The sequence below is a fragment of the Tachysurus vachellii genome, chromosome 2 (assembly GCF_030014155.1).
Source record: "Tachysurus vachellii isolate PV-2020 chromosome 2, HZAU_Pvac_v1, whole genome shotgun sequence".
Taxonomy (NCBI): domain Eukaryota; kingdom Metazoa; phylum Chordata; class Actinopteri; order Siluriformes; family Bagridae; genus Tachysurus; species Tachysurus vachellii.
In genome coordinates, this window is record NC_083461.1 from 32,754,935 (window position 1) to 32,765,992 (window position 11,058).

Genomic DNA, 11,058 nt, shown 5'->3' on the forward strand with positions numbered 1-11,058 from the left:
ACTGATCAGTGTATGTGTGTAGAATGAATACAATCCATACAAACTACACTCACCATGTTGGCACCGTCATGTGACCTACAACATTATAATAAATGCAAAACATTTGTTGATTAAACCTTCACCATGTTAACAATTTACTCAGATAATAGGTAATAGGGATATTCAAGTCTGCAGATGTGTCTATATACCAATGTACATGAATCATATGAGCATCATAGCTGTCCCATCACCAAATACTTTAATTTTTATAAATATTTTGGTAAAATTCTCTTTTCTTTCCTCCGGCTAGAATTTTAACACCTCAGCTAATATTGGGGTGTTATCATATTTTACTCATTTGTTGAACTGGCATATGATGTAGCTGTCGATGTTCACCTCAACACCCCTGACGAAGTGCTGACTGTGAATCACTATTACAGGATTGTCAGGGTAGCTCACGGCACTCATGATATTCTCAGCATATTCTAGAGTACTTCTTGTCCTCTGACTCAATAGTCATATTTATAATCATCATTGAAGTTGATGTGTAAATGAAATGCAAATTATTGTGTACAGCAAATAGAAGGTTGTCTGTGTTTAACACTCATCCTGAACAAACACAAGATGGAAGTCAGTTAAGTAAAGAAAACAGATTTATTTATATTCAAGCAGATACATACCAGTGAAATAAAAAAAAAAGGTATCTTTACTGTGAATGACTGAATGATTCAATTTCATGTATTTCTCAACAGCTTTGTTTTAACTGCTGTGTATTAAGCGTTTAAAGTTCAGTCGATTAGATATTCTAAGCTGTTTCTTTTAGTTTCTTTTTTAAGACCTTTAGTCTTCGTGGAAAGCAACCTGAAAGAAAAAAGACCGTCAAGTGTTAGTGATTTTTTCTGATGCCCTCGGATACACAAAAGTGTGTAGGTGTGTGCTGGTAATACCTCTGCTGCGCTGACGTGGGAGGTCAAAACAAGAGGGTGATGTAGGTGTGTTCAGGACCTCCTCTAGCAGTGACTGCTCCATGCAATCCTAAAGAGTGAGAGAGTTAGTTGCTTGTTAGAAAGTCTTCATTTTGAAGTTTTCACCATTAATTAAATTCCACTTGTTAGTACAAGGAGCAGTGAGAATAAACCAGATACCTTCTTGTGCATGTGCACACGCATACCGAAGCTCATCCGGCAAAGTCACATGCTGATGTATAATATTGTTTCCATTCATACCACCATAAAAATAAACATTCATAATGCCGAGGAAGAAGAGACGATGAAGAATGAAGGTTATTCCAAGCTTTAGAGGACAGGTTTCAAAAGGGAAGCATGGCATGTATAAGAGAAATATTTCAAATACTGTGTCATATGTCAGTAGGAACCGAAAAGGGATTTTCATAAGCAATGGCATAGAAATTGGTTCTCCAAAGAACCTTTCAGTAAATGGTTCCACTTTTGCCATAGAACCATTATATATACTATATAAATATATAAATAACCTTTTTCCACTGCAAAATTCTTCTCAGAACCATACACCCTGACACAAAACCGTTTATGAACCGTTCAAGAGTGTATATGACTTTGTTAAAAGATTAGAGCATTCACGTACACAAGAACAGGAAGGTATTCTCTAGTGCCTCAGATGTTCAAGAAAGATACAGCGGAACATATTCTCACCGAAGCCGGGCTTTCTTTAAGCATAGCTTGGGTTGTAGAAGAGGAAACTTTTCGTATTTTTTCTTCTTTCTCTCGCTCCTCCCGTTCTCGTTCCCTCTCTCTCTGCTGGAGAATGGCATGACGAGCAGCTCTGTACTCCAATGCAAAATCGCTGACAGTTTTGCAGAATGCATCCGCGCTTGTCTCCCGCACCATGGAACGTGAGTAACCCAGGTACAGGAGGAATGAGTGAAATCTGACAGAGATTGAGAGAAAGAGAGAGAGAGAGAGAGAGAGAGAGAGAGAGAGAGAGAGAGAGTGAGAAAGGCAGCAGTATGTGAGAAAAAAATCATGTCTGAAAAATCTTTTTTGTATCTTCAGGACTACCTGTTGATGACGCGCCGATGCACAGCTCTAAGCACCTTTAGCCTTTCATTGCACTCCTTCAGGAACTGTGGCAGTCTGTGGTAGAGGCATGCCTCACTAACGCCCCTCTGCTCAACCCCATCTCCTCGCCCTGTTCCTTTTTTCACACCTTCTTTATTCAGCACATGCAGCTGCTCCCATGATGCTTTGCAATGGGACTCCAGAGCAGAGAGGCTGGATTTGACTTGCGAGTAATCACACTAACAGAAAAAAGCATGCCAAATATTATTAGCATAGATGGTAATTAATCTTAGTGTTGCAACAGTCATTAGGTGATTGTTAAAAGTATAACATGAATAAAATGACTTATTTTTGTGTTACATATGTAGTCCAGCTGTGTCTTAATACATTTGCCAGTTTTATATTTTTGTACAGGATAAAGGCATCAAAATAGAAACACACACACACACACACACACACACACATACACTCTACCTTACTGGCCCGGGTGACGGCGGTGATGTCAGAGTACAGGTCCGAGGATTGTGGGTAAAGCTGCAAGAGTAACACACACACATGGTGTAGAAGAGGCTGCCGGCTGTGTGTGTCCCTTACCTGCGAGAGCTTTCCTAGGTAGCTAAGTTCAAACCCCCGAGCCTAGAGACGCAGAATATACATATGACGTATATGCGCTACATGAGATCACACCATGATTTGCATGAAGTAATAGAAATAATCTAAGCAAGCAATATGTGAATCAACTTAAGGTACTCATAATTAGAAGACGTATGTATATGTATACCATTTAACATTAGCACTGTCCGTTAGTCTTTTATTTAACAGGTTTATCCTCCAAGGATCTAAGAACGGTCGGTTTGTTAACACAAGTCGAGATCACATTCAACTCAGTATGTTACAAAGTTAATGACATATAGTTGCAAAAGTGTTTTTAATAGTTTACGGATATATTTTCGTAGTAGACGGACACTACTAAGTGCATCAAGGAAAAAAAATATGATAATATCTCACTTTGCAGCCGTTAAGACAGTTTCCAATGGCGAGTACAGTTGCAAGTATACAGTGGAAAGTATGATTGGTTGCCAGCTGCTCCATTGCAAGCTTGAGATGAAAGAGAGGCTCAGCAATTTCCTGTTTACAAGAACATTTAAGTAATGCGTGAAACAATTTCAGATAAAAAAAAAAACTCTAATTGCAGCCACACTTTATAAACAAGAAAGCGTCACTAGGAAAATTAGAAAGAAATCTTATTTGAAAAAAAAAAAGAAAAAATTATATATGGTATATTATCATTATCAATGTGTCACTTTGATGAGAATTCTCTTAGTTTGGATTGCAAGCAAGAACGTACAATAGATTTCAAACACATCCACTTCAAGTCCATGTATATCATATGAGGATGGTTCCCACCATAGAAAAGGCAGTAATACACCTATGGAACCCCAGAGTGCTCAAGCATGATGCTGTGGTATTGCTGTAAAAGCTGCAAAATAAACATTCAGCATAGATGGTGATTTGCTGCTGTTCAAGATAACAAAAGACAATATAACACACAATCTGGTTTCAGTTCTTCAGAACAAATTTATCTTAAAGCCAGGCATGTCCTGTGTACTATGGCCTCTTGCAGTCAGAGGAGTTTGCTAGCTTACTGTCTTTCCTTGATGATTCAGACTGAGGAACAAATCTAGCAGTCATTGGTGATGTTAATTTGGGGAAACCAAATCTCTTCACCAATCTGGGACAGCAAATCTGCTACCTCTTAGTAATCCATGCAATAAGGACTGCATTCAGAGTTGAGTATCCTTAAGCAAGCGTTATTGAGGATTTAATACCAACGTTGTTCACATCAACATTTGGATTAGATACTAATGCATTGTTCAGAAGTGCTTGTGTTTAAAGGCGATGGTCTTGACATTATTGGTGAAAAAATAAACCCATCTTGGACATCTAAAATCTGATAAGCACAGGCACATGAACTATAGCTTGCGAAGCTTAATTTCTGTGCATAACTTCTGAAGGTTGACCAGCCAAAGCAGCTGTGTAACCTGAATCTAAATATGTGTAACTTTCCATGCATAAATATTGATGTAGACTTACGGTGCTGACTGTGAATACAGTCCTGAGAGTACTGTATAATCTCAGAGAAGTTTTCAACTTGGCAGAATGCATAAAGCAGTATATGTCATATACAACTATACTATCTATAAAACAACTATAGACTAGCGGTTTCTACAGTAGCTGAAAGCGTTTTAAATTATCACTCATAAAAATAAAATGGAATGGAAACCTTACCTTCTCCAGTGCATCGTAGTCTAGTGCAAAAGCCCAAAGTTGCAGCCTGGAGCTCAGGTGTGTGACATTGCCCATGGTGAGGAGACATTGCTCAGCAAGGGCCAGAGGACAGTGTGGTGCCTGAGATTTTGCCTCCTTAATCAATTTCAGCTCTTCTTCCGTTGGGACCAGACACTGAATCCTCTGCATTAAAAAATGATTAATGTCTTAATTTTACACTGAAGATTTCATCATTCTTGTGCATTAAAACAACATTCATACATTCATTCATTTTCTACCACTTATCTGAACTACCTCGGGTCACGGGGAGCCTGTGCCTATCTCAGGCGTCATCGGGCATCAAGGCAGGATACACCCTGGACGGAGTGTTAACCATCGCAGGGCACACACACACTCTCATTCACTCACGCAATCACACACTACGGACAATTTTCCAGAGATGCCAATCAACCTACCATGCATTTCTTTGGACCGGGGGAGGAAACCGGAGTACCCGGAGGAACTCATGCAAACTCCACACACAAGGCAGAGGCGGGAATCGAACCCCCAACCCTGGAGATGTGAGGCGAACGTGCTAACCACTAAGCCACTGTGAACAACCCCCCGTAAGAAGCTTCATTCAGCCTATTTTTCAACTGAAAATTAGAAGACAAAAAATTCTTGCTGTATTAATTAGTCAATAGTTTTTTCTTTCCTCAGAGAAAATGTACCTCTGTTGTTCCAGAAACCTTGAATTTGAGGTACACAACCTTAAAATAGTCTACAATGAAACAGGTCACAACATGAAGTGAAGTATTTCAAATAATTCACACAATCACAACATCTGTGAATTAAAAATGTGCATCTGCAAATCCTTTAGATATGGAATTTGTATAGAAGAATCAGATTTGATGTTGAGGTACAAGGAAAATGCAACTTTCCTTCATTTTTCATGATGTTATTACAAGAAATCATTTTTTCAGGTATTCAGGTACCAGTTCAAACATTCAGTTCCTTTATCCCAAGAGACTCTGGGCACAGGGTAGGGGACACCCTGGAGTGCCAACCCATTACAAGGCACAATCAAACACACACACACACACACATTTACATAATACAGACAATTAAGAGATGCCATTCTTTAAATGGGGGAGGAAACCAGAAAGGAAGAACAAGGAAACCCCCAGGGAGAACAAGGAAACAGGGATACAGGAATCAGACCCCCAACCCTGTGGGTGTGAGAGAAAAATGTGAACCACTAAACCATCATGGAATTAGCAAATCTTTGTACAATATATTTTCCAAATACCTCAATTTTCATCTATTGAAAGTGTGATGCTAATGGTCATAGAACAATTTCTCACCCTCCTGTGAAATAGCATCTTTGTCATTTGGATATTTGTGGCTCTTGAATGAATGATTTCAGACAATAAAGCATTATGGATTCTACCTGTACATCCTCCCTGTCCAGAACACTGGAGTCCATACTGTAGATAGCTGGAGGGAGCAAATGGGGAGGAGGCAGGCTGCTCAGTGCTATAGTAATGATGTTACTCCGCTTCACACCCAATACAGACACGCACAGCTGATTCTGTTAGAGTGAAACACATAGACAGAGAGATTTATTCGGTCTTTAGTAGGCAATAGGGCATTTAATGCTAATGCACTTCTCTCTACTTAAAATTTTGTTCTTTGCTTGTATAAAATAGTCAGTGCATATACACAGTTTTCATATCTTCACATTAAGAATCTCACCCGTGTTCCACCCTTCAGTGCAGAAAGAGTCTTATTACTGCTACTCTTGCTTTCAAACAGATATTCTAGTCTGTTGGTGTCCAGATGGACTGGCTCTAAAGCAGCCCAAATGGACTGCGAACCAAAACGGCTGACTCTCGGCAGGGGCTGCAAACTCAACAACTCTTTCCAGTGGAGCCTCAGGGTTCGACGAGCTGATCCCAAACCCAGCAGATTCACCTGAGGAGAAGGAAGAAGAAGAGGAGGAGGAAGAGGAGGAGCCAGTGGTGGTGCTTGTGAAGGTGCTGTAGGATATGAATGGCATCCTGAGTTTTGCATGGGCGGTACATTGCTTTGGAAATGGTCATCATCAGCAATGCCCAGGTCCAGATCCTCTTCATCCCACAAATCAGAAAAATCTAAAGTGTTGAGCTTTAGTCGAGGAGTGCGGTTGACAAAAGAAGGCCAGGTTTGCTCAGAATTGGAGTATTCAAACTGTTTCATTGATGCTTCTTGGCAAGGTTACTACAAATGTTTAAATAATTTGTATTTATTAGAAGCCAGAGTTGCTTTCAGTTTTATTTACAGATTCATTCAGATTCCAGTAGTGTAAACACTTATTTTCTCAACTTTCACAGCTTTTTGAAGCTATACAATGTTCTTTGTTTCATCTTGAGACATCTTCCAAGTATTAGCTTAATTCTTCTAGACACTATCCAAAACTCAGTTAAAAGTGCTCAAATAAGCATCCAAGCCTTACCAGCCTCCATCCCTAACCAGTTTCTGGATGTTTTCAGAGAAATCGTGATCCAAAATTCAAATCTGCTTACTCAGATGTCCAGTCCATGTTGTTTTTTTAGAAGCAAGCATAATCTCCTTGTATTATGTCCTGTCTTGAACACTCTCCAGACTGTTGTGTAGCTTTAAACCCCTGACGCTAACCCTCAGCCACCAGTTTAGTCCTCCACTCTTCAGTAGCTGTGTTTGAGTAGCTTTTTAAATCAGTGGTCTATATGGGCATCAGTCCATGCTTATTTGAGTTGCGCCCTTTTCCTTAATTTCCTTATCACACCAGCATCTCCTGTTTATATTGCTCCCTGAGTATACACAACTGTGTTATCATTTTCTGTACATCTCCACCCTCTCTCTCACCCAAACTAAGAGCCTCTCGTTCTCTCTCTGTTCGTCACTTTTCATTGGACAAAACTAAAAACTCAAACCAAACTGCAGTGATTAATTACAAATTTCAAATACTGACAATACTGTACATTAAATAAGGCATTAAATACTTGTGGGTTTGCTGCTATAAAAAAATAATACACAATCTGGTGGTCCAACACATACTGTATAGAGTGCAGATCTTTAAGTGTTCTATTCTTCTTATACAGCAGGAATTTCCCATAATTACACATTTAATCAAGGAACCAGTGACACTTTTATTACATTTAATGTTGGTTCATGTTATGATTTAGCAGCTACAATCAATTATTCACTTACCACAAAATCTTATTAACTAATCAGTTCTTACCATAGATACGATAATGCTTAAGAATGAGTGCATTAACCTAAACCGAGCAAGGCTATACTTTTAAAGCTTTTGTTATAGAAAATTAATCAACACCCACTGACCAATCAGATTCAAGAAATCAACAGTGAACTAATGATTTAACTGGACACAATGATCATAAATGATCTTAAATACAGTGGTGTGTCGAAATTTATTTATACATAACTTTATTAATTTGAAACACAGCACTTGTATTAGACACGTTTACACATACAAGCACATACTGCTTGAGCACACACTGCTTCCCTTTCATCTCTTATGATATTAGGTCTGTTAGCAACCCAAAATATTTATTCTGACCGTCAATGCTTGGTTGTCCAACACTGTTGTCATAAAACACCTACAGCGTTTCATTTTACTTGTGCACTCGTCCAGATGTTTTCACTTTCACGTGTTATTTCATCCAAATGAAGTGCAATGAAAAGCATTTCACTAATCCCTCCTATAAAGACATTTGTGTGTCAAGGTAGTTTGTGTGACGCAGGTTCTTATAGCATATATATATATATATGCTATAATGATTTGAAGCTATTTCAAGGAGCCTCTGTGTAATCAGTTGACCAGGTCTAATAGGCTTACAGTCTGCAAATCTCACTCATTTGGGAAATAGACATGAGACCACAGAGTAAATGCATTTTATTCAGCTATATGTTGCTCATTTAAGCCATACATAATATAAAGATTTAAAACCTATCCACATCCAAGGGACTGAACTGTATAGACGTAGTCACTGTCTTGTAATATTTCGACTTGGATGTATAACATTTATATTTTGATCATTTCTATCATTTTGTTCATATAGAATGAATTATAAGCACTTTAGATTGTCTATACTCTTTACACTTTATAATCATTTATTTAATTACAAAAGTCTTCTTTAGTCTGTCTTAGGATTACACTAAATACTTCAGAAAATGCAGTGTTCATTATTACATTAGATTATAATAATCATTCATTCATTCATTCATTTTCTACCGCTTATCCGAACTACCTCGGGTCACGGGGAGCCTGTGCCTATCTCAGGCGTCATCGGGCATCAAGGCAGGATACACCCTGGACGGAGTGCCAACCCATCGCAGGGCACACACACTCTCATTCACTCACGCAATCACACACTACGGACAATTTTTCCAGAGATGCCAATCAACCTACCATGCATATCTTTGGACCGGGGGAGGAAACCGGAGTACCCGGAGGAAACCCCCGAGGCACGGGGAGAACATGCAAACTCCACACACACAAGGTGGAGGCGGGAATCGAACCCCCAACCCTGGAGGTGTGAGGCGAACGTGCTAACCACTAAGCCACCGTGCCCCCCTATTATAATAATCAAATAAATGATAAATATTAAACCAATTTCACAGAAATTGCATGGCTCACATAAAAAGTTAGTTAAGTTGTTAGTCAGCTAGGAAGCATAAGAGTTTATTAACATAATAATGTAATTATTTATAATTATTAGTTATAACAATATAACTGGATATTTTCAAGCGGCGGTTGAAGACCTACTTATTCAGGAAACACTTCAACTAGCACTTCTTTCCTTATCTTTTGCATTTTAAATAAAAAAAATAAATAAAAACAAAACAAAACAAAACAAAAAACACCTTTGACACTTTTTCATTGTAACTCTGAACAAATATTTTAAACTCATGGTATCTTAAGTATGTAACTTAGTGATCCAGCATTAATGTATTCAATGTTAGAGATTTAAGCACTTATGTACGTCGCTCTGGATAAGGGCGTCTGCCAAATGCTGTAAATGTAAATGTAAATGTAATAAGTAGATACATTCAGGAAATGTATTTAAATTTTAACACAATTGCACTTTTTAACCATATAGTATGCCGTTTTAGAAGGGAAAAAACACTATGCTTTTCCACTCCTGTAGTCAACTCCTTTTCATGTTTCACATTTACATGTGCTTGAAAACCCTTGGGAGGTGATAGACATCGCTCATACAGATCTGCCCCATAATGATACATAATGATGCATAATTATCCAGTGGCACCAGCGCCAGTGTCTAGAGCAAGAGGTCAAATGGAAGCGAGATCTCTGATCCTGTCTCTAAAGCACCCTCTTTCACTGACAGACAGGACAAGAAATGTCTACCAACCCCTGAAATAATGACTTTTTTCAACCACGGTGAGCAGAAACACATTACAGAATGCACAACATCCCATTTTCTTGAGGTACAACAGCACAAGACACATCAAGAACTGGACAGTTGAAGACCTAGTAACAATTTTCTGTTCTTCACCTGTCCATATGATGACGAGATGGTTTTAAATCATTGTTTCAGTGGTTAAAGGCAAGTTTGGTGGCTGCTGAATTATTAATGGTGCTTGCAAAGCAACATTATTACTATCCTGCATATTCTTCCGGACAAAACTTCGGCGCGTAACTTGTCCCGCAGCTTTTGTCCTAGACCCATGAATGAGGTGTCAAATTGACCGGCTCATTGAGGAGAGGTGTGCTATGACTTTTCTAAGCGATCTGAGCACCGGTACTTCCGGGACCGGGTCTCAAATGTGCCTTTTTTCCCATAGACTCCCATTATAAACTTTGGAGGTTTATTACTCGGCAAGCTTTAGAACTATCTACACCAAACTCGGCCAGCTCCTTTAAGGTGATACTCTGAACAAACTTTTAAATTGGTGTACCGACTGGCCTTCCGGGTTGTGCCACAGCCCCGCCCCCAAAATATGCAAAACCAAAAAACTTTTTACAATATGGACATGTGACATATCAAAACACTCACAACAATGAGGGGAACTGCCTCATGTGTATTCTGGTCACGTCACGTGACGTCACGTGAAAATCAAAATTTAGCACAACATGGACATGTAACATATCAAAACACTCAGCACGATGAGGGGAACTTGCCACGTGCAAGCACCATTCACATTTTCTTCAGGAAATGTACGTTCTAGTTGTTAGTGCTACTGCTTCTGCCTTAAAGAAATGGGAGCATCAGTGCAACCTCATAGAGTCTAATACTGAACACTGCATGAAAAACATTGAACAGGAAAAACAATGAACTGGAAAAAGGCTTTATAGTAAACTAAATACTAAAATATATACTAAAATATATGTTAAATACCAAAACATAAAAAATAGCACTAATTTAATTTCTTAGTACAATTGAGCATCATTTTCAAACACTATGAAGACCTTTTCCAGCTTTAGATGATTGGAATTTAATTAAAAAAAATAAAGGTTATTGTCAAAAAAAAAAAAAAAAAAGAAAAAGAAAAAATACTACTCCATTATATACCATGCACACAACAGTACACAATATTTAGCACACACCATGCCGAGTTAACTACAGGCTGTAACAGCGCATGCGCGTTTTATCTCCTCCCACACAGTCGTGCGCGGTCACGTTCCCTGTTTTGGGAATTTTTATTTATGGCACGCGCGTTCACGACGTGCTCTCTGGCTCTATCACGCTGTCACCGACTACAATGTCAA

General features: G+C 38.8%; 2 protein-coding genes across 4 annotated transcripts in view; one reads left to right on the top strand and one right to left on the bottom strand.

Annotated features, from left to right (window-relative positions):
* Positions 1-614: 614 nt before the first annotated feature.
* Positions 615-7,034, bottom strand: si:ch211-63p21.2 (FH1/FH2 domain-containing protein 1). Of its 2 annotated transcripts, none has more exons than XM_060864338.1 (9): positions 6,039-7,034; positions 5,734-5,874; positions 4,305-4,487; positions 3,024-3,143; positions 2,490-2,549; positions 2,016-2,254; positions 1,650-1,884; positions 927-1,014; positions 615-840 (listed from the first exon to the last, which is right to left on the bottom strand). In XM_060864338.1, exons 1-9 carry the CDS (start codon positions 6,519-6,521, stop codon positions 785-787), a joined length of 1,605 nt encoding a protein of 534 aa, XP_060720321.1. In that variant the 5' UTR covers positions 6,522-7,034; the 3' UTR covers positions 615-784. The 2 variants fall into 2 exon arrangements, with proteins under 2 accessions (XP_060720321.1, XP_060720320.1); XM_060864337.1 differs by having other exon boundaries at positions 2,490-2,651; positions 6,039-7,033.
* Positions 7,035-10,972: 3,938 nt separating this feature from the next.
* The window catches only part of si:ch211-63p21.1 (uncharacterized), a 7,633-nt gene continuing 7,547 nt past the window's right edge, over positions 10,973-11,058 (top strand). The window contains exon 1 of one of the 2 annotated variants that reach the window (XM_060864341.1): positions 10,973-11,058. This exon is cut by the window's right edge and continues 145 nt beyond it. The gene's annotated coding sequence lies outside the window, so the exon portion shown is untranslated. The other variant, XM_060864340.1, reaches the window with a different exon arrangement.

Excerpts from the sequence above, each read along its gene's own strand:
- si:ch211-63p21.2 (XM_060864337.1), bottom strand. The coding sequence starts at position 6,521 with ATGAAACAGTTTGAATACTCCAATTCTGAGCAAACCTGGCCTTCTTTT. Across the intron at positions 5,875-6,038 it reads CACTGAAGGGTGGAACACGG|AATCAGCTGTGCGTGTCTGT; the intron begins GTGAGATTCTTA and ends TCACTCTAACAG. Across the intron at positions 2,652-3,023 it reads ACTGTCTTAACGGCTGCAAA|GCTCGGGGGTTTGAACTTAG; the intron begins GTGAGATATTAT and ends CTGCGTCTCTAG.